The sequence below is a fragment of the Myotis myotis genome, unplaced genomic scaffold (genome assembly GCF_014108235.1).
Source record: "Myotis myotis isolate mMyoMyo1 unplaced genomic scaffold, mMyoMyo1.p scaffold_m19_p_3, whole genome shotgun sequence".
Classification (NCBI taxonomy): Eukaryota; Metazoa; Chordata; class Mammalia; order Chiroptera; family Vespertilionidae; genus Myotis; species Myotis myotis.
The window spans coordinates 178,295,928-178,320,175 of NW_023416335.1; the positions used below are offsets into that span (position 1 = coordinate 178,295,928).

The 24,248-nt window shown below is 37.2% G+C and overlaps 1 protein-coding gene across 7 annotated transcripts in view; it reads left to right on the forward strand.

The window, feature by feature from the left end:
• The window catches only part of ITPR2 (inositol 1,4,5-trisphosphate receptor type 2), a 421,971-nt gene that overhangs the window by 194,028 nt on the left and 203,695 nt on the right, over positions 1-24,248 (forward strand). For all 7 annotated transcript variants that reach the window (XM_036302046.1, XM_036302048.1, XM_036302047.1 and 4 more), the window contains 3 exons: positions 1,623-1,748; positions 13,760-13,888; positions 15,045-15,165. In XM_036302046.1, the coding sequence (XP_036157939.1) occupies positions 1,623-1,748; positions 13,760-13,888; positions 15,045-15,165 (376 nt within the window). The remainder of the gene's footprint in view (positions 1-1,622; positions 1,749-13,759; positions 13,889-15,044; positions 15,166-24,248) is intronic.

A 24,248-nucleotide genomic window follows, 5' to 3' on the forward strand; every position in this document is an offset into this window, starting at 1 on the left:
TGTTTCTGTTAACCACTATATTGGCTGAGCCTAAGCCTACACTTAATAAATATGTTTTGAATGAATAGACAAATGTTTTAAAGAATGAATCAGAATCCTGGAGCCATTACTTTGTAGCCATTCGACTGGCTTGTTATTAACCTTTCTAATCTTCGATTTCCACAGTTTAAAGTGAAATAATTATAGTACAGATCTGATAGGGTTGTTGGAGGACGGAATTAAGTAAGACATTATATACAAAATGCTGAAGGTGTTTGACACGCAGCGAACAATGGGTGCATATTAGCTGCTGTTAGGGTGATTATGATAATGCATCAAATGGCTCTGCTGTCTCCCTACCCTGTGGTCAGTCCTCGCACAAGAACCCTGTCACTGAAAGTGTATCTTGGACCTCGGTCAAGAAGGAATAAGCACTTGAGGACATGAATGCTGACTCTGTGTTACTTATGGTTCTAACTTGGACTCCAGGAATCCCCTGAAGTTGTTTACATGATTTCATCTATAATAATAAAAGTGTAATATGCTAATTAGACCAGACATCCTTCCAGACTACCTTCCGGATGAAGCCAAGGTGGCGGGGGCCAAGCCCCTTGCATGAATTTTGTGCATTTGGGCCTCGTGTGTGTGTGTGTGTGTGTGTGTGTATACACACACACACACATACATTTTCTGGGTAGATTTGTAACAGTCTTCCTATTTTCAATAAAAATAAAGAAAAGAAGAAAATGGAAAACAAAAAAACTACTGCCTACACATTTTAAAAAATGGTATAAGTTGGTGAGATTCATCCTAGTCCTTTATGAGGAATTTCGCTAAACCTGGAAAGGAATTTTACTATATCTTAAAATAATACAATTAAATTTTTTGTTTGTAAACTGTGAACCTGTTTCTTCTCAGAAATAGTAGTTTCAATATTTTTGAATGATGACAAAGTATTATTTAGTCCATACATTTAAGCATTTTATTAGAACTCTCTTGGTTACAAGTGACAGATACCTAACTTCAACTAGGTTAAATTTTAAAAATTCAGGAATTTTGTTGACATCTCTATTTGGGAATTTGAAGGATAGTTAGTTGTTCAGATGGATCAAGAGGTTTGGGCAATGTCAGCATTCTCTCCATCTCTTGTTCCCCTTTTCTTTGTAGTTTTGCCTTATTCTCTTCTGAGCATAGTTTTCCTCCACATGCCTGGAGAAGATGGCTTCTTGGAGTTCAGTTTAACCTTGTCCCACTTTAGCAATGAAGTAGAGGGCTGGGGAAGGGGAAGGGAGAGAAAGAATATGGCAGAGTCAGAGAGAGTAGGGGAGGGAAGGGAGAGGAAGGAGGAGAAAAAGAGGGGAGAGGGAAAGGGAACAGTTTTGACTCCTAGTGTCTCAAATAGATAGACTTGGTTTAAAACCTCTGGGCCCAGGAGAATGGAATACAAGGTCACATGTTTACCCTGGCTCAGGGGATGGGGTGTTTTAGTAAAAGAAGGGAGTTGGGATTGCTTTCTGGGTAGACACAAAACATGCCATAATGTATTATGGGAACTAACAGATTTTATTTAACTTTTCATAATTGATATTTGAAAAGGAACAATGAAGAAAACTCACGTGCTTTTGTATTTGAAACTTGCACAGGTTAAAGTTGCTTATGTGAATTTCGTTAATCACTGTTACGTTGACACTGAAGTGGAAATGAAAGAGATTTACACAAGTAACCACATTTGGAAATTATTTGAGAACTTCTTGGTGGATATGGCAAGGGTAAGTCATACTTTGATCATTAAACAGTACTTCATGTTCAGTTGTCGATATATATCTATATATGCAAGAGGCCCGGTGCATGAAAATTCATGCACTGGAGGGCGTTCCCTCAGCCCAGCCTGCCCCCCTTACAGTCCAGGGCCCTCAGGGGCAGGAGGCGACCTGGCGATCAGGGAAAGGCGATGTCCCCATCACACCTCTGCTGCTGCCACTGCCAGCAGCGCAAGCCTTGGCCGGCCCTGCTTGCCTGAGCCTCAGTCAGTGGAAGGTGCAGGAGGACCCAAGGCCCCCAGCAGGGCTGAGGGGACTGGGTGCTGCCATCTTGTGGCTGTGGGCACTGCCATTTTGTGAGGGCGTGATGGTCAATTAGCATATTCCCTCTTTATTATATAGGATATATATATATATGTATATATGTATATATATATAAATAACAATATTAAGCATCCAGATGAAAACTTGGAATTAAACCCACTACCTCTGGATATAATCCATTATATTAAAAGTTGGGAATGACTTCCATAAGATTATGAGTGAGATTTTTGTATACAAAATACCCAGTACAGTGTATAGAGCGACAGAATGTTCAGTTTTACTTTTACAGCTGACTATCTTGGTCTGTTATTAAATGGAAATTTAGTGGTCTTTTGACCTTGGTTAGAGAGACATTTGGCAGAGGTCAGTTTATATACAACCGCTTGTCATGAGTGCAGTTGCAACCCCAGATGGAAAGGATCTTGAGAGGTCTTGATGACGGCCCTCAGACAGACAGCACCTTGAGCAGATGATTCAGGATGTAGCGTTGCTCACTGTTGCTTCTTCAGAGACTTCTCCATTGATTGAACCATTTAGTGTCTTTACTCCTGCCGGTCAAAATATGTTCTTCTTTTTACTGTGAGTCCATTTCCTCTTGCTTGGCTTTTTGAGCAGGACATGTAGAGCAGGTTGGTATTTTCTAGATACTCTCTAGCATATGTTTTGCTCTATTAATATTGAATAAATGAATGAGTGGATAAAGAAAGGAAAGGATGGTTTTGGTAGCTTGCACTTAATATTAGTTAGTGTAGCTTATCCTCCTTTTTTGCATGCTGAGTTATTATTATGTTCAGGGTCTATTATTTGAGGGTTTTTTTGTTTGTTTGTGTGTATGTGTGTGTGTGTTTTAATCTTCTCTGGTTTTCTCTTTAAAGTTAAGGGACATAATGTTGAAATAGGAGTTTCACCAATAGAAGATAGTGTATAGATAACTCCTTGGACCTATTATGCTGGCCTGTCCCAGTCCTCTGGCTTCCTGCATTCCTGAGTGCTGGTAGATGTGAATAGGCCTCACTGGGGAGGTACTTGGAGGAGAGAGGTTGGTGAGGTCCATATTTTCACTGTCTTATAAGAAGGTATGCTGACTGTTACCCATTAGTTCACTGCCTCCGTGCAATTCTTTCTGGGAGGAGGGAAGACAAAGGGAATATAATAAAGAATTAACTCCAGATCCAGACATCCAAGAGCAATCTTGGATAATACAATAAACCATGCATTATTCCAGTCCAGGAACTCTTTTAGCAGGGTGAATGAGGTCCCCTATGTTCAAGCACGTGTGAAGGAATGCAGTTCCTGTTCTACTTCATTTCTGTAGAACTCAAAGGCACTCATTACCTTTCTCAGTTAAGCCTGTACCTGTGGAGATATCATCCTGTTCTATAGAGGATTTACATAGCACTCATAATTGCCACCCCTCTCCCCCACCCCTGCTGTGACCTTAGGAGAGTCCTTGTGCCTGATTGGTGACAAGTATCTCCAGAGACCTTGAAGTAAAGGATGGTTTATATGCCGATGACTGAGCTTTAAAACTGCACGTGCAGGGAGACAGTAAAGAGATTATGGACTGATTTGCAGAGCTGCACCGTGCTACGGGCTAAAGATAAGCTTGAAAAAGATCAAGGTCACATTCAAGGCGGCATGAGCTGCAATGCTAAAGGGATTTTTATTTTTTAAACCAAAGAAAGCTGACGATAGCTGCCACTGATTATGCTGCCTTTGAAACACTCTCTCATTTGATGTATACATTCTTTTTCTTAAAAAAAGTGTACATGTAGGAAGGAGTTTTATTTTCACTGTTTTAAGTAGACAATTAATGTTATTTATTGTCTGAAGACTCTAGGGGAACTTCAGTATCTTCTTGGTCAATTCACTTATTATGTCTAACCACAACAGCTTAGCTGTACTGCAAAAAGCATTTCTCTCTCTCCTTGTTTCCCCCTTATCTGTATGTTAAAGCAGCAGCTCTCTTATCCCCTTACCAAGCATGGCAAGGGATCAGCCCTTCTATTTCGGGGAAGGGGCAGGAAACCTGATGTTACCATATCTAAGATTTCTCTTTCTCCCCTTAAGAAAGGTTAAGAAGCTACCACACACTTTCAAATTAAAATATAAAAAATGTGGTTAAATAAGTAGAATGTGGCCTTCTAGGCAAATGTTCAGGTCAGTAGAGCAGTAGTTCCCAAATCTAAGTAGTTCTCAAGCATCAGAATTGTGTGGAGGGTTATTTAAAACACGATTGCTTCCCTAACCGGCTTGGCTCAATGGATAGAGCATCAGCCTGTGGACTCAATGGTCCAACCTTCAATTCCAGTCAAGGGCATGTTCCTCGGTTGTGGACACATACCCAGTGGGGAGTGTGCAGGAGGCAGCTGATCAATGTTTCTAACTCTCTATCCCTCTCCCTTCCTCTATGTAAAAAATCAATAAAATATATATTTAAAAAATAAAATAAAACACGATTGCTGAGGCCCACCCTCAGAGTTTCTTATTCAGTAGTTGTGCTACTTTGCATTTTTAGCAAGTTCCCAGGTGACACCGAAGCTGCTGATCCAGGGTCCACACTTTGCAAACCACTACAGTAGAGCATGGGAGTTGAGAGTAGAGTTTTTAGAGGCATTAGCCAGGGTTCAAGTCCAGATTTTTCTGCCTTTTATTAGCTCAGTTACCTTGGGCAAGGAACTTAACCTTCTGAGTCTGAGTTTCCGCATTTGTAGAGCGAATACAATAATAACACATTCCTCATAGGGTTATGGAGAGGATTCAATGAGATGTTGCATAGCACATGCTTGACGCCTGGTAAGAGAGCTAATAACATTATCCATGTATCCATATCATGGTAACATCACTGTTATTATTATAAGGTTATGCGTAGCCTTTAAAGCAATTTCAAAAAGTTTCCCCAAGACCTGCACCAAATAAGAATGTTGAGAATAACCAAAAGGGAGAGCATCCAACGTCCACAAGAGCCAGGAACCATGTCCGTGAAGCTGGAAAAGCACAATAGCGACCTAACATAGAAATGTTACAACAAAGGTATGAAATCCTGGCACAACTGATTTACATCAGTGAGAAATGGTAATCTTGAGGAAAGGCATTTGGTAAATTGGACATAAAGAATTACTATAGGATCTTAGGGTTGGAAGAGACTGGCAGTGGTAGAGTTTACAGCTTTTAGCACATGCCTGTATATTACCATCAACAATGATATAACTATTTTTTGAAACAAATGATTCCAGTTTTGCACAATTTTAGTTGTTAAAAGCTCTAATTTTGAGCCAGATTTCTTACGTAGTCTATTTTTTACCTATTTCTTCCGTCTGTATCCACAAGGAATGATTCAGTTCCACAACAGCTTAGCTGTATTGTAAAAAGCATTTTTCTCTCTCCTTGTTTCCCCCTTATTTGTATGTTAAAGCAGCAGCTCTCTTATCCTGTAAAGCAAAGCATAGGTGTTTACTTAAAGCAACAGGACTTTAAAATGATAACATTGTACAACTTAAAGGAACTTAAGATCATTTAGGTTGATCTCAGATTTGACTTCTTTGTGGAGAAATTATTTGCTAGCAAGGGTGACTTGCCTAACTGGTAACAAGCTGGGAAGTCTGCTACAGCCTAATCCAGTACTTTTCCCATAACAGCTTCTCAGATATGTTAGAACAGCTCTCATGTCTCTCATCATTTTCTCCATGTCTTTCTGGGCTTGTTATAATTTTCAATATACTTTTGGACTCTCTCTAATTAGTTTTTTTTTTTTTTTTTTAAAGTATGGCATCTGGGATGGCACCCCATGTCTCAGGCAGGGATTGTCAGCATGAGGCATATGATTATTTTAGTAGAAATTTGGAGAATAATCTTTAACAGGCAAATAAAACACTAATCGGTAGTAACATTACCACGTTCAAACTGTCTTCTCTTGTTTCTCTAGAGTCAACTCTTTGTGTGCCTGTTACCAGGCTTGTTGTTTGCTCTTGGGTAATGCTTTCTATTAAGTCACCTTAACTAGTATCTTTCATTTTCCTGTTTGCGCCCTCTTTTCTTTGATCTTGTTAAGACCCATCTAAGAAAATCTTTCTGAAAGACTTCAATAAACTGGTGCTAGATTGTCTCACATACCTCTTCCATTCTGATTTTCTGACAAAGACTGCATCCAGGTCCCATAGATTTAGGCAGGCAGCGAAGCTATTAGACCCACGAAGAGTTGTTCCACTGTCTTCTGAGCATTTAACGGCAGCCCACTTTGATCTACGTTCCAGTGCAGATAGAATTGGTGTTTATAGGGCAGAAATGCTTTTCTTTGCCTTTACAACTGATTATTATTGTGGGGTCAGGGTTTGGGAGTCATTATGAGAAAGCGCATGGAGGGAGGTGGGCTGTGGTCAATGTTAGCCTCAGACTATATCTTTTTCTTTTGAACGTGTTCCCAATTTTGCTATCAATTTCAAGATTCTATAATGGCCAGTAGTGCTCTAAGTGATGTATGGGAAGCATGAAATTAGACAAGAAATCACTTAGAGGCACACCTAACACGGCGTCATGGCATTGTCCCATCAGTCACTGCTTAACAAGAAGCGTCCGAGTATTTTATTTTCAAATAGATCACTTGAGGCACACTCGCCCTTTACTTCGCCTACCAAGTCATAGGAAGTAGGAGGAAAGACAAATTTATAGGCACTTAGTAACACACTTTCCAAGTTTTTTAACTTGATAGGGTTGAGTAGGTTTTCTTTGATGGTTTGATTCTCTAATTTTCTTGACTTTCTTAAGTGGAAGGAGCTACTGCCAAGTCTCACATTAAAGGATTATTTTTATATGGTTTTATTAGCAATGCAGGGAAATGAAGGGTAGAAAATATTCTATAAAGCCTATTCTTTGTGTAGCACCTTTCCCTCAGATGTAATTCTATTTTTCTCCTCAACATTCATGCTGAATTATACTGATGGTGCAATGCATTCTTGTCTGGCTATTCTTGATTGAGGATTGGTTGGTCCCTGGCCTGCATCATACTTTCTGCATTGGCAGCAATGATCATAATTGATCAGTTCCTTCTTGAAACACTTTTTTCAGTTGGCCACCAGGACATTAGTCCTGTCCTGTTTGTCTCCCACCTGAGGCCACTCCTCAGTTTGCTGTTTCCTCTGAATCCTTCCAGCTTCAAACATTGGAATGTGCCAGGCTCAAACCTTAGACTTGATCCCTCTGTGTGTACGATCACTTACTTGCCAATCTCATCCACTCTCCTTATTGCAATACCAGTCTGATTGAAGCATGGACCCTTCCTCAAATGTCCAGTCTCACATATCCAGCTGCCTACATGACCTCATTGCTTGGCTATCTAACCTCAAACTCTTCATTCACTTCCATGTCCTGCAAAAACTATTTTTTTTTCTCAAATTTTTTGCACCTTAGTAAATGGCAATTCCATTAATCGGCAATTCCATTATTCAATCTCAGCATTCAGGCAAAAAATCTTGGTGTCATCTGTAAATATTACTTTCTTACACTCCAATTCCAGCCTTTTAGCAAATTCTGCAAACTCTAACCTTGAGATATTTACAATATGACTGCTTCTGGACATGGCATTACTGCCATCCTGCTCCAAGGTACCATTAACTCTCATCTGAATTATTGCGATAGCCATAAAAACCAGTTTCCATGCTTCCACTCTTTTTAAAAAATATATATTTTTATTGATTCCAGAAAAGGAGAGGGAGAGAGAGATATAGAAACATCAGTGATAAGAGAGAATCATTGATCGGCTGCCTCCTGCACGCCCCACACTGGGGATTGAGCCCACAACCCAGGCATATGCCCCAACCGGGAATCGAACTGTGATCTCCTGGTTCATAGGTTGATGCTCAACCACTGAGCCACTCCGGCCAGGCCATGCTCCCACTCTTGCCCCCTCCCTCCATCAGTCTCTCTATAGCAGCCATAATGATGAAAATGAATGATAATAATTTGTTCACATCTCTCCTTTGCTTTGCTCAGGTTCTGCCCAGAGTGAAACTCCTATATGATTTGGCCTCTCCTCTGTCCACCGACCCCTTCCCCATGTCTTCTTGTTCTCTCGCTAGCTAGCTCCCTGTCCCATTTACTGGCCTCATTGCTGCTCCTCAAATATGCCAAACACTCCCCATCTCAGCACATTTGTGTCTGCCTGGGATGCATGTGTCCTCCAGGTGTCCTCATGACTTCTTTCCTCTCTTCTTTCAGGTCCCTGCTTAAGTCTTCAGAGATATGTATTTGTTGTTACTTTGTCGTTCATAATTTTTTATCTTTACCTTTTTCTTCTTCTTCCTCTTCTTAAAGAATACCCTTCAGTGGGAACCAGGTGGAGGGGAGCAATGGGGGGAAAAACAGGAGCATCTGTAATAATCTGAACAATAAAGATAAAAAAAAAGTATTCAAAGACTTCCATTGACCACTCTGTGTAAAGAAGCAGCCTTTTCCCTCTGTCCCTCCTTCGCTTGCTTCATCCCACCTCCTCTACTTGACATTTTTGTATGTATTTGCATTTGTTTCTACGGAAGCAAATAAGGCCAGAGATTTTTGTCTGTTTGATTTACTGCTACCTACCTGACATAGAGCAGTGACTCACACATAGCAGCTACTCCATATGTTTTATGGGACAAATAAATGTCAACTGCAGCTAAAAATATCTCAAAAGAGAAATTGAAAACAAAGTGTGGCCTCAGCATAGAGTTAAGTAGATGTATTAATGAAATGAAATAAATTGCTTGAAACAGATTTTTACATATGTAAAGTATTAATGTATAATAAAGAAATGATCAACCATTTTCAGGGATGAGCAAACTTGTTCCATAAAGAGCAACATAGTTAATATTTCAGCTTTCAGGCAACTATCATAACTGTTACGGCAATCACGAAAGGGAAAGGAGCCATAGATAAGATGTAAATGAATGGATATGGCTAGATTTCACCTATGGGCTGTAGTTTTCTTTCCCCTGGATATTCAAATTAATGATTTAATTAAAATAGTGATTTTTATATATTTTGTTCATCTATTGATCACAGGTAAGTACAGGATGGGGCAAAGCAGGTTTTATAGTTGTTTGTATAAAAAATAAAACTAATTACTAAATAAGAATATGACTTTAAATCTACTTTTGCCCCACTCTGTAGAACATTCTTGGGATGGAATAGGTATTCAACAAAATTGTTGATTAGAACTAAATCAAAATGACATTTGAGGACACTGGCTATTTGGGGTGAAATGAACTCAGCTCCTAACCTAACATCATATAATATAAATTGCAATGGATTTTAGAAATAATCATGAAATGATAAAAATGGGTGGAAGATAGGTAAATATTTATCTGTCTTTGGATTAAAAAATTCATTTTAAGCATAAAAGCAATGAATTAAATTAGCTAAGAAAAATAATAAATGTTTCACTATTTGAAAATTTTAGTACATAAAACATACATAAACATAAAGAACATCAAAATAGGAAAAGTTATATATTCAAAAAGATAATAATCCTTACATAATCCTTTTATATATATATATATGAAAAACTAACATTGTATAATATTAAAATGAGCAAAAGCTTGGCATTCATGATTTATAGAGGAGGAAATAAAGGAAATTGCCTGAAAAATAGTCAACTGTTAAAATTAAAAAAAAAAAATACAAAGGAAAATAAGATCCAGTTTCCAGCTATGAGGTATAAGAATAAAAAGATAGTATTAAATCTTGTTTCACATACCTTGCTGATGAGAGTGTTGATTTAGGCTGTCTTTCTAAAAAATATTTTGATGTACATTAAAAAAAAAAGCCTTTATACCTTTTTAATGTGTCAAGTAATTTATCTTCCAAGGATCTGTCCTCAGGGAATAATTAGAAATAATATTAAGAATTTATGGTCAAAGGAGTACAACATACTCTTATGATAATATACAAATAGAAATAGTTTAAATATTTAATTGTAGAGAAATGGTTTAAAATTATGTTATATCTATAAGATGTTATAAAGTCACTTAGATTATTTTTGAAGATTTTTAATGTGAGAAGTGCTAATAATAATTGCACGATAAATATAAAAAAAGAATACAAAACTGATTACCTAGAATGATTTTAGTTACAGAAATAGATATGGTAGAGCAGAAAGATTAGAAAAAAAGATTCCGTGATGTCAGTCATGGTTTGATCTGGATTTTAGGTTTGTGGATAATTTTGAATTTTTGAATATTGTGTCTGGGTTCCTACAGTTAATATATATTGAGGATGGAGGTAGAGGCAGAGTAGCTACCTGACTTCTTTCTCTTTCACTCTGATCTCCAAGCAGAGTCTGAAAGCAAGAGCTAGGTTGTGGTAATGAGGAAACATACAGTGTTTTCACACATAGGTTGTTGATAGCACAGCACATTTATTATTGCCCAGCAAGTTGTATAAAACTGTCTACATATCCTCATCTGTTAATTCCTTTTTTTGGTGAAATATTCCCAAAAAATCTGAATCTGAAGGTAAAGAATTTTGCTCAGGTCTTTATAATAGGGGGGGAGGGGGGAGAAATTACACAAAAGACCCCCAAGAAGGAAAAACTAAGCAAGTAAAAAAATAATTTGTATTGTTTTTTTGGGTTATGTATACCTCAACTCATCCCAAAAATGAATTAAAGTGTGATTGTGCATTAAAATGATCGATAAATCTTGCCTTTTAAAATACGTATTTAGAGCCCTGGTTGGGTAGCTCAGTTGGTTTGAATCTGGTCCCAAAGGCCAAAAGGTTGTGGGTTTCATTCCTTTTCAGAGCACATATTTAAGTTGTGGGTTGGATTCCTGGTCAGGGTGCATATGGGAAGCAACTGATTGATCTTTCTCTTTCACGTCGATGTTTCTTTCTTTCTCTCCCTTCCTCTCTCTCTAAAAATCTAATAAAAAACCTAACATATCCTCAAGGGAGGATTTTAAAAAAAAGGAAAATAAGTATTGAGAAAATGACACTACATGGGCAATATATGTGTGCAAACAGGTTGAAACTTTAAAAATATATGTATTACACATTAAAAGTTAACTGAATGTGATGTGATTTTATTATTGACAAGAGTCAATAAAAATAAATATCAGGAGAAAGAAATATAGTTATTTATTTATTAGGTTCTTTTTTACTGAAATGCTTAAAGATTTTAATTTAAAAAGTGTTTTTCTATATATCTTGCCTCTCTACAATATTACAGCAAGGCTGTAGAGGTGAAAATGTTATTTATATGGGCAAAAAAAAAAATACCTTTTTAAAAAATTCCTCACCTGAAGATATGTTTTATTGACAGAGAGAGAGAGAGAGAGAGAGAGAGAGAGAGAGAGAGAGAGAGAGAGAATGCTATGTGAGAAAGAAACATCTACTGGGGATCAAACCTATAACCTAGGTATGTGCCCTGACCAGGAATTGAACTCACAACCTTTTGGTGTATGGGACAATGCTGGGGCCAGAAAAAATATCTTGAAAAAGTATTTGAATTCTTTATCCAAAGTAATTGAGGAATAGATTCCACACAGTTTTGTAAACCCAGACTTTAAAAAAATATATTTTTTTACTTTCTACTTAATTTATATTTCTAATGATAATATATTCAAATTATATGTATTTTAAAAAATTATACTTTAATTTATATTATGAAGAAGATATGTTCAAATTATGTGCCTTTTAAAATTATAATAGGACATAAATAAAAAAATCTTGATTATAGCTATATAATTAGTGGTTGCACTGAAATGAAGACAAAAATAAATTTGGTGTTATAAATATATACTAATTTACAAATTATGTGTCTTCTTTTATTACCCCAAACTTTGCCAGCTCATCAACAGAATATCCATGTCTGCAGAGTTAATAATTAAATACATTTGTCTGACATTTTGGCTACTTAAAGAAAAAATTTTTTAAACTCAGACTTTTCATTACCCAGGATTTTGAGGGAAGCCTTTAGCTAGAAATAAATTACTTTTATTAATCCACTGACTAAAGCAAGTCTTGCTGCCTCTTTAGCGAGTGTGCATTTGTAGGTAATGCAGTTTGATACTCTAGCTCCAGAGAGCCCCCCACAATTGTGTGAAATGTCACTGGGTGAGGAGGAAGATTATGTGGGCTGCTTATGGCAGCATTGGTCTGGTACCTATTCCACTTTAATATATTTTTATCTTACTGATCAGAAGTTTTCACTATAAAAGCCAGTGCTGGAAAGATACTAAATGCAATAAATCCTACTTCATATCCATTATAGGAAAATCAATTTTATATTATTCTGGGGCCACATTAAATGTTAGTCCTTGCTTAGATGTTGCACAGATAATAGCCTAACCCAAAGTTAACCGAAAACAAAATAATAGTCCTTTCTTGTTCTTCCATTTTTTTTTTAAATTAATTGATTCATTCATTTCACAACATTTATTGAATATCTTGTATATGCCACGTACTGTGTTATATGCTGGAATGATAATGAAATGATTATAGAATTTGACACAATTTAATTGCACTGTTCCCTGCAATAACTCTATGAGATTACTTCTAATACGGCCTTGTCAGGTAGATGTCATTTCGTAGATGAGGAAGAAATGAATTGCCCCCATGGGAAGTAACTTAACAGCGAAACAAACAAACCCTCTGCTCTTTCTTCTACCTCCATTTAGCAATTGCTGTTATTTTCCAGACCAAAACATTGAGGCACATGGTTTGAGAAGGGAATATTTCTCTTTTGTGAATTTATTTGTGTAAAAGGTTTTAAAGCAATATTACATTAAATTGCATTTACTTATTTTTTTGATTAACCACCTTATTGAAATATCTGGAACATATGCCCACCATAATACTTACCCACCATATTACGTGAATACTTAAACTTTCTAACTCTGTATTTTTTCAGACTGCGTGCTCCCCCGCCTCCTTTTTTCTTCTTTTTATCTTCTTGTCTTTTCATCACCCATCTTTGTTTTTCATTTGTTTTTAATCATGTATCTTAGTTTTTGTGATTTGTCTACCCTGACATACTTGGAAGTTTACAGTTTGTTTAGCAAAATTACAAATTTCTGCCACATTAAATCACATATAAAGTTCAGAGTCTATGTTCTCTGATTGATCCTCAGCTCTGGTATTGTCTCTTCCTGCGTTCCCTACTCTGAGAAGCAAGCCCATAAATGCACCCAGATGGGGATGAAAAAGTCAAAATTATTGGAAATAATTTTACCCTCTTTTAGCTTTCTGTTTTCCTTTCCAGATACTTTCTGGTTTGCATCCTCTCGTTGGGGCTTGGTGTTATAAGTGAAAATGTATACAGATATAAGCCACCACTAATCACATTCACCACTTTCTTATACTTATGACTGTTTCCTCTTTGACTTCTTCAGATTGAGTGGTAAGGTATTTTTCAGAAAATCTAAGCTTGGGGATGGAGGGAGACGGTTGTGTCCAACAGTAGGGAGATGCAGTTCATGAAGAAGGGGCTGCAAGAGGGGAGGGGTGTCTGTGACTGGATTTTGGGTCTAGGATGAGCTGATAACCAAATTTAAAGGAGAACCTAACACAGATTTTAGGCAGAGGTATTTCTATTCAAAGCAACTTGCAAAAGCAGGAGAAATGTTATAAACCGCCATTTCAGACCATTTTTAGAAGGTCCCAGTATTGACTCATAATTCAAAGATGTGATAGAATGTATTAAGTTGTTTTATTTTTACCCCCAGGTTTGCAACACAACCACAGACAGGAAACACGCAGACACCTCCCTGGAGAAGTGTGTGACTGAGTCCATCATGAGCATCGTGAGCGGCTTCTTCAATTCTCCTTTCTCAGACAACAGTACCAGCCTCCAGGTAGCTTAAACCAACACATGCGAAGCATTCCTCCACACAGAATTTATGTGCCTTAGTCACGTAGGAGAGACTTTAACCTGATAAGGAAGCCATCCCCTACATTTCTAGGATGACACTTCTCATGCTAATGACTGTTATTCTCCTTTGTGAGTTTACCGAACTTTATTTTAAATAGAGAGGCCCCATCTTCAAGTTAAATTATTCTTGCTCCCCCTCTAAGCGTAATGGGAACTTTCATATTGTATAATGACTGTTTGCCAACTGTTGAAATAAATTACACAATTATTTAAATGGATAGGCATTTTTACTCAAAAATTCCACTTTAGTAATTTGTCCTGAAAGAATTAGCAGTGTTTTATATAGCATGGTTTTCATTCAAGTATTTATAAACTTCAAAGTTGATATCCACCACAAACAGGGGGATAGCTAAATAAATCCAGTGTATCTGTAGTATTTATTAAAAATCATGTTTTAAAAAGAATATTTATGATTAGGAAAATGATCATGAAGTAAGAGTAAAACAGGCCACAGAATTGCATTATACACTCATCCATGTTTTCATGCATACATACATGGAAAAACCCAGTACAGTAATTATCTTCAAATTTTGATACTGATTATCTCTACATAGTAGAATAATTGGTGATTTTCATGTCAGTGGTTTCCAAATATTTTACAATGACTGTATATTGCTCTTATAAAAATATAATTTCAATTATACTTTCTTTAGGATAAACTTTAAAACCGTTTGATTGAACCACTTCAAAATTGTTGTCTCCTCTACTTACCCATCATATGGAAACCAAAATGTACAATCAAACAAATACATCCAGAACACCTTCTCTCTATTTATACTGATAAATAAACCAGATTATAAAAATGTACTTAAATTCATGTCACTGACTTCAAGAAATGCCATATTTTTATGATTAAGAATACAGTTCAAATGCAAATAATTGACTTTCTATAGTGTCTGGCTCATTCCTCTTATGAAGTAGGTACGTAATAAATATTTTTTGAATTAATATGCATTTAATAGCTCTGAAACTAAAAAAAATGGTATTATGTTTCATTTATACTTTGATAATGTATAAATACTGTATCAGGTGTGTTAATGGTTTAGTGGCCTATTTGCCTTTTTTCTTTCTGTCTTCAGACACACCAGCCAGTTTTTATTCAGCTGCTGCAATCTGCCTTCAGAATTTACAATTGCACCTGGCCAAACCCAGCCCAGAAGGCCTCTGTGGAGTCCTGTATCAGAACTTTGGCTGAAGTGGGTAAGTCACAGTGTCGGATTTTACATTTTGTTTAAGAAATCAGGCTTTTGGCTAATAGGCAATATAAGCAGCTTTTCAGTTATAATTTAGTAAGAAAGCTGGTATAATTTCTGTAAAGCTTAGCAGTAATGATTAGCAAATGATTCTGAATATTGTGTAATTTTGGAGAGGATAATAGAATTATTATATTTCTTTTAGAAAACGATGTTAAAATTTAATTATTTTATTGTTTAATTGTTCTATTTCTAAACTTAAACTTAATATTACATATGGCACTTTTAAACCAGTGAGATTTTGTAGGAATGAGTTTTGTTTGATTATCTCAAATTTCATTCTGGGATTGTCTTATCTCTTAAGTAGCCACTCTTATTAATACCTTCATCTGGTCGTAGGCCTTATTGAGGACTTTTTAGTTTTCTAATTTTGTTTGACATCCATCAGTATTTATTGAGAATCTATTATGTGTGGAAGGCTTCAAACATTACAAATGGCAAGGATTAGTAAATTCTAGAAAGAATTTCTCATAGATTTCTCTCTCATATTTTCTTTTGTTGATATTAACTAAGGCCACCTTATAGATGGCAGAGGGGAGGAGGGAAAAGAAATACAGGCTTGGCTGGACTTAAAAGTCAGAGGAGCTTGACCATTCTCTCCACAGGCTGGTTCTGCAGGCACTGGGAAGGGCAGCTTACAGTGTGTGTCCTTACTGCTGACATTTATGGGACACTTACCATGTGCAATGCTAAGCAATTCACATTTATTATCTCACTTCATTCTTAAGTAGGGTTATTGCGTATTTACATTTCTTAGTCGCAGCAACAGCATTTTCTAGATGAGGTAACTTGGCTAAGGTTATAGTATGTGCTCAGTAAATATTGGATACTGAATAAATGATTTAACTAATTACTGACTATTTAAACATTTTTTAGTTTTTTCCCCATACTTAAGTGATTTTATATTGACAAAATTTAATGGCCGCTCACTTTTAATTACAATAAATTAAAAAGCAGTTATAGCCCAAGAGGATAATTGAAAATTATTAACACTAAGAGACTAATGAGGCTTGGTAGATTGTTTTGTATACTAAAAAGAAACAGAATACATTGTGAAGAATATATCATTCACAATAGCAATAAAAATATTAAATGCTTAAGGGAAAACTTCACAAGAAACAGGAGAGAATGTATTATAATACAATTTTGAGGGATACAAAAAATTCTAATGAATGGAGATATATACTATTCCTGAATTGAAAAATTCAGCTTGTAAGGAAGCTGTACATTATTGGAGACGAAAATGACAAAACTGAAACTGTCCTCCTTTGGAGACATCATGAGACAGCAGGGTTCTTTGGAAAAGACAATAAAGCTGGGAAAATAGAAGGCAGCAGGAAAAGAGGAAGGCCAAACAGGAGATGGGTTGACTCCATAAAAGAAGCCAGAGGCATGAGTCTGCAGAGCTGAACAGGGCTATTTTGGACAAGACGTTATGGATATCACCCACTCATAGGGTGACATTGGAGCTGACTCAATGGCCGTAACACACAAGCATGCTGGTTCTCCTTCAGTAAAAGAATCACCTTGATCCTTCCAAACCCGCGATTCCTTCTTCCTCACACCTTGCTCTCCCATAGCCTGTTTGGGCTTAGCCACCCCAAAGGATGTGTCCTCTGCCAGTTTGACCGCTGACACCCTCCCGGGGAGGCTCCCACATTCTAAGTCAGGCTGCTTGCCCCTCTCGGGGACATCCTCTCCACCTAGCGTGGTCTCTGCTCTCTATGTGGGGTCACTTGGTCACGTGAATACCCTCCTCACCTTTGACACCCCTGCCAGGCTCTTCTTCAGTGCTCTTCTCACCCCACTCTGTTCTGATTCTCCACTGCTGGCAGCCTTCTACACAGGAGCCTCCACTCCTGTCTGGGCACCAGCGCTCTGGAGTGCCTCAGCTCCTGGTGGGCTCCTTGCCCAGCGCTGACACTTAATTTTGTTCCTTCTTAAGTTTCAGGATTGAGTGATTCAAGCAGGGAAGGGAAGAGATCAAGGAAGAGGCCATAATGTGTGTCCACAATGAAGAAGGACATAGAAGAGAAGCTAGTTTTTATTTTAAAAAGATACACATAGCAAAATGTCCAGGGGGCTATAAATAAAATAATGTTGCTTATCTCTGAGTGGGGGAATTATAGATGCATCCAGTCCTGTTGTTCATGCTTTTACATAACTTCTGAGCTTTTAATAGTATACTTTTCAAGTTATAATAAAACATGACTAAGAGCATTTTTATTTGGATCAAATCAGCTGGGAAATTGACTAACCAGTAAAAAGACAAAATCCAAAGGAAAGGCAAAGAAACCTGATATTTTTCTCCCAGGCACACATTGTCTCAGCTGCCAAGTATACGTCTATATTTTACATTTTAAGGAAGTCTCTCCTTTCCCCCTTCTCCTTTTTCCCTCTCGGTCTCCTCTTCCTTATTTTCCTCCTCGTATTCCTCCCTCAGTATTTAGCAAATGGAATGGGGGAAACACCAGTTGGCCCAGCGCAGAGCACAGACGGCATGCTGTTCATCACATTTAGAAACTGAGACACAAAGAACTTTGAGATTTCATGTTGTGCTTTCATCTGAGTTCTGACCTTAGTGGCATTCCTTGTGTAGTCAAAGCATAGCGGAATAGCAGAGCTTCGGGGGTTTAAAATAGTCACTGAAACTGTATTCGTCTGAAGATAGCTTTTGTTTCTAAACCATAAGATTTCATTTTCTACCATTTCCTCTACTGGCCAGAAACCTTACAATGTAATGGGAAATTCTAGTTACTTTTTATATGCAATGAAGACATATGTGATGGGAAGTATAAAAAAATTTTAAACAATCTCTAAATTGAGGATTAAGAAAGGTTTAGAAGAGTGATGCTTTTGTGTAAACCCTCAGTTCCATCTTTGTGAGAGGCATGCTTTCTTCCTCCTCCGTGCTTATTGGTTCTACCTGAACAGTTATCAAAGCTCTGGAAATTCTGTTCCTACTGGCCCTCTGCATTTGTACCTCTCCTTCCTCCCTCTCTATAAAGCCTTGTTTAACCCCTTATTACTTCCTTCTTGGACCTGTGTTGGAATTCACTGTTCTGTACTCCCCTCTTTCCTCAGTTAAATCTGCTACCAGAGTAATCTTCTTGAAGTGAAATTCTATCTATTGAGACAACGGAGACCCCAGTCTTCAGTGGCGTCCCTTTGCCTAACTAAGTAGACGGATTCCTCATTGCAACATTTGTGGCTTCCACAGCACAATCGTACCTTCGTCCTTTTTGACCTCACTGCTCACTGGTTCTCACACCCCTGCTCTGTGACAGCACACCGAGCCATCATGCCCCATGCATTACTCACACCATAACTTTTTCCCTTTCTTTTTCCAGTTTCTACCATTGCCACCTCTCAGCACCCTTTTCATTCCTCAAATTCCTCCATAGAACTCATTCCTGACCCCCATATTCACTTGACCCCATTTGACTACTTATATTTTCTTATGGTTTTCACTTCATTCTAGCTTATATCATCATCAATCTGCACCTAACTCCTCTATTTGAATTTGAGAGACAATAATTATGAAGTGTCTATCAAAATGAAATTAATGGAAAGCTACTAGAATGAAGAAGGTGAAAAGCAAATTCTGCTTTGTGATGGTTAGATTTACCTTTTTAATAATTGGTGAATACTGATCATGGAAAAACATATAACCAAAATGAAAGGCATTCAGAAGTGAGCATTCATGGTAGTAAAGGGATCTAAACCCATCTTACTTGAGTAGCGATTAAAAACACTTGAAATATTTAGACAAAAGATATCTGAAGGGATCATAATAATTATCTCTCAACATTTGAAGGTGAGAATGAACTTCTTTTACAGCTTCCTAAGACTAGGGTTTTAACTAATATATGACAGCTGTAAGAGGCATATTTTTATACCACTGTAAAGAATAACTATTTTACAACTAATTTTCTTTCAAAAACCTTAGGGGTCACATTTGATTCTTCCCTTTTGCTCACTTCCATTAAACACAACATCAGATTCTATGGGTTCCACTTGCAAAGTATATATTTTTTCCTTTGTCTTGTGAGACACCCTTGTTCAGATCCACCATTATCTGACATGAACTACAGAATTGTCTCTTTACTCAACCCCCTACCTCCATTCCTGTCTTGCTACAGTCCATTTCCTAAATAACAGCATGATCTCAAATTGCACATCAGGTCAAATCACTCACCTGCTTAAAAGTTTCCATTGCACGTAAGAGTCATATTCCTTACCATGGCTTAGAAAATCCCTCATCATCTGAGCTTCATCTACTTTTCCTAGTTTCTTTCCCTCCTCCCAAATTCTACAAGGTTGGGTAACTCACCGAAGGTCACATGAACAGGTGGGGACAGAGCCAGGATCTGAAGCCCTTCTAGACCGACATGCTAGCAGACATTTGTGACACTGTACTATCACAAATCAGTTCATGCAACATTACCCGTCTTGTACCTTGAAGATACAAACTATGGATGAATATGAATGCCCTGGGTCAGTCCTTGTTACTCAGTTTACTCATTTATATAAAATATAACAGTATGTGCTAGAAGTACTTTGAGAAAAAGCATCCAAGAATGACTTTCATATTATTGCATTTAAAAAAGAATTTTGTTCCATATGTTTCATAATCTTCAAATGATTTGGGAGGATTAATATTGGGTACTTTGTTGGCAACAAAATGTTTTTTCCAAATGGAAATTCTGTAAAATATCTGTTACAAATGGTTTGAATAATCAACATTAATCTTCAAGCCAGTTGTTCCCCGACCCCCAGTTTGAACATGTATAAAATATTAACCCTTTGAGAAAAGAAATTTAGTCTCCGTTAAAACAAACATATCTGTTTTCATGTATCTAGGATGTTATAGTTGATTGTAAAAAGAATTAGACATAATACATTCCTGTAATTATGTTTTTTAAAAACTCCATTATTACTTTTTAAAAATTAAATCTGCATATGTTACAAGATAGGACCAAATCTTATAAAGTTTTTCATGTATTTAGCTCAGCTGACTTATAATGATCCTTCATTATCTGAAATACCTTATTTTTAGTTGTTGGGGAAATTCAGCCTGTCAAACCATATTTCCTGCCCTCAATGAATTTCTAGCATATCCAGGGTAAATATAACAAGTACAGAAATTACAAAGCAGTAAAACTAAGTACCTTATCTGTTACATAGTTCCAGAGTCTGACTCAGTGCCTAGAGCACAGTAGCTACTAAAATATTTATTGCATGAATCAAATAAATGGGTAATTATAAATAAACTAGAGGCCCGGGGCATGGATTCGTGCACGCGTGGGGTCCCTCGGCTTGGCTGGCAATCGGGGCCATCTCGCCCAGTCCCAATAGGGGCTGATGGGGGTCAGCCGGCTAGGGGGAGGGATCGTGGCAGGTTGGCCGGCCACGGTAGGTTGGCTGTGGGAGCACACTGACCGTGAGGGGGAAGCCCTTTGATGGTCAGTGCGTGTCATAGTGACCAGTCAACCGGTCATTCAGTCGACTGGTCATTCAGTCGACCAGTTGTAACAGTTGCTTAGGCTTTTAGATATATAGATGAATGAACATTCTACTCTTGTCATTGGCTGCATAATATTCTACTGTGTGCCTGTATTTTAATTTACTTAACCCCACTGTTGTTTATGTTGTTCCCAGTCATTTTGCACATGAGGGAGAATAAGGTAATTATCTAGGAGTAGAATTTTGGGGTATTTTAATTTTGACAGATACTGTCTTCCGTAGAGATTGTTCAATTTACATGCCACAAGCAATGTAGGAGAGTATCTTTCCCCTTGACAATGTGGTATGTTCTCAAACCTCCCGATTTTTGCCAACCTTATAAGTAGAAAATATCATTACAGTTTTAAAGTATATATCTTTTTATAAATGAGGAAAGGAACCTTTCTATATGATTAAGTCATTGTTATTTCCTTTACAGTGAACTGTCACTTCTTATGCTTTGCTTGCTTTTTCTAAACGTTTTCTTTTTCTTGATAATTTGGTTAGCCCTTTATTTATTAAGGAAATGAACTCTTTGCTTATAAGTAACTATTTTTTTCTTAAATTTTCATTCTCCATGTGACCATTTATTTATGTAGGCAGAAACTTACTTTCTTTTAGGCTTTTCAGATTCTCTTTTATCTTCAGAATGTCCTTGATCAGTCTGAGATGTTTTTTAATTCCCACTGAGAATTTTCATGGTTGTAGGTTTTCTGTCTGTGTTTTTGATGTGGCTGTTTATAATGTTGAGCTATCTGGAATATATTTAGTTGTAAGGTATAGGGTATAGCATCAACTTTATTTTTTCCAGATGACTCGTCAGGTGTGCCAATATTAGTTCTTGCATAACCCATAACATTATATTCTTTATTCAATTTGGGGATTGTTTCAGTATAGTTTGAGTGCCAAACAGGAAAAATGCATTTCATATCTTCAATGTTCTTCATATTTAAACACACTCGTTCTTCAGTACAGATGTCTCCTGGATATTTTCACATGATACAGAATAAGTGCCACTCTCTGCCCACCCCGATGGCCCTTTCTTTACACCTGCTGTTCTTGAGGGCCCGTATGGTAGGGCTTGACAACCAACCACGTGCTCTAATTAATGCTTGCATTTCTGCTGCCTTTCCCCCTACCTGTCAGTTTATCGTTCTAAGCATTTTTTTTCAGGGCACCTCTCACTGCAATATGTGTGTTCTCAGGCATCTTGGTCTGGCAGATATCATCAGTAATTTTGTCTAATTAACATTTTTACATAATATGCAATATTTAATGAATAATAATTAGAAATAGATTCTGATTACATCTTAAAATGATTGTGAAGACTTGTCATATCCAGAGAATTTTCACGATTTATAAGCCTAATTAGTAGGTTAGCCTAATGATCAAAGTACCTGTGGATAAAGATAGCTCCTCTGAGGGAACAAACTTTCTCTAGGCAAGGTTCTACAAAAGACAAATGCATTATTAATAATCCATGCGCTCTCCTATTAGTTTTTTAAGGACTCCATATACTTACTCTCTGACCAAATATTCTTAGCAAGGTAGTATCTCAATTGTACTCTAACTTAGCAGCATTTCTTTTCTTTTTTTAAAAAAAATATTTTTATTGATTTTTAGAGAGAGAGGAAGGGAGAGGGAGAGAAAGAGAAACATTGATGTGAGGGTGGGACATTGGTCGATCAGTCGGCTTCCTCTTGCACACCCCCTGCCAGGAATGGAGCCTGCAACCCAGGCATGTGCCCTGACCAGAAATCGAACCAGGAACCTTTTGGTGCACAGGACGACGCCCAACCAACTGAGCCACATTGGCCAGGGCAGGAGCATTTCTTTTTTAAGCGTTTTAAACGTTAATGTGACCACCGAAGCACACAGTTGGAGTTAATGCTACATACCAGAAGAGGGACTAGTTGTAGTAAATTCATTAGTTCTTTTTTATTAAGAGGAAGAGAAGTCAGGGAATAACCATTATCCCAAGAATACGCCCTAGTTCACATTTCAATATATTATTTATTCATAACACTTTTTCTAGCTGAATAAACATAAGCTAAGTTTTGATCATTTTTTGTTGCATTTGGAAAATATTGTTCTAGTTATTAATGTTCCTGTGAGATCATGAATGAATTATTTTCTTTTCTAGTCACAACTTCTTTTCGGTTTTAATTTTAAAACAATATATGGAAAGCCAAATTTGCACTGTTAAATTTTGCTTTCAAATTCATATTTATAATATTTTGACAGTGCAGAGAATCTATTTCAGGCCATGTCTTTAAAGGTATTAATATTTTTTACATTTGCTTGAGCAATTTTTATTAGTATCTACACAGCTGACTTACTTTAATTCAAGTTCTGTTTTCCCCAATTGAATAGTTAATTTTCTTTTCTTCCCAAGAAATTGTGACTTAGCCTTTGGCTAGAATTTACCTGTGAGAATGAGAAAATAGTATATTTTACCCAGTTAATTTATATTGTGCAATTTGTGCTAAGATGGGAGACTAGAAAATACCAATTAGAGTGGCACAGTTTTGAGAATAACAAACAAAAAAAAATCCCTTTCAACAAATTTTGGAATATTGAAGTCTTCTCAGCCTGCGGTGCTGGCTATAGTGGGAGAGTGGCAGACACTCGCAAAGACATCTGGGAATTTGGAAGGTGGGTGAGATGTTCCTGACCTCACTAATGGGTGTGTGTGGGTGGGAGTGGGGGGAGGGTGCCGCTAAGAACAGAGGTGCTGCCATTGGGCTACATTCCCAATGGTGTCATTAAAAATATTCATTGAGCTCTTCTTTGTGTAAGTTACATTCATGGAAACAACACTTATTGGATGGCTGGTTGTATCGAATGTTCCTGATTCTGAAAGGGGAGATAGATCCCGACGCCCCTCCCCCACTTGTTTCGATGGTAGTGGAAACTGGGTTATTTATAATGTGTTTTGAGCAATATTAAGGCTTATGATTTTTGTTGCTCAGAAAATAACAGATAAGCAGTATTGTCTTCTGACTTATAAATGTTTAGAGCAAACCCAGCTTATGTGCGAAGCAGCCAGAAAAGGATGAGAGTCTTGCCAAGATTTGCTCACCGCACGGGATTAAGTATTTATAAAAATATGTGCAGCTTGGCAGTGTCTGTCCCTCAGATGAGACAGGAGTGCAGTTGCTCTGCTGTGAGTGATGGTCGTAAACAGACACATTGTATGCTTTGGGAAAGGGAACTTTATAAGGAATATTAGGAAAACACTCACTAGAGAAATCTAGGGAGTGGTGCAACTGATAGTTCAGGGTTGTCTTAGAGGTGTTATTTCCTTGAAACTTCAGCCGGAGCTGTTTTTTAAACTGGTGACTCTTTGTATAGGTAGCTAAAATTGTTTATTTTCAAAGAAGTTTTTAAGTACCTTTCAGCTTCCATACTGCCTACTATTGTTGCTTTCCTTTCATTATATGAAACAAGCCAGATTTATTCATTCATTCTCATTCTCCCTCTGCTTCCATTCTTTCCTTCCTATTTCCATTCATTTTTATAAAG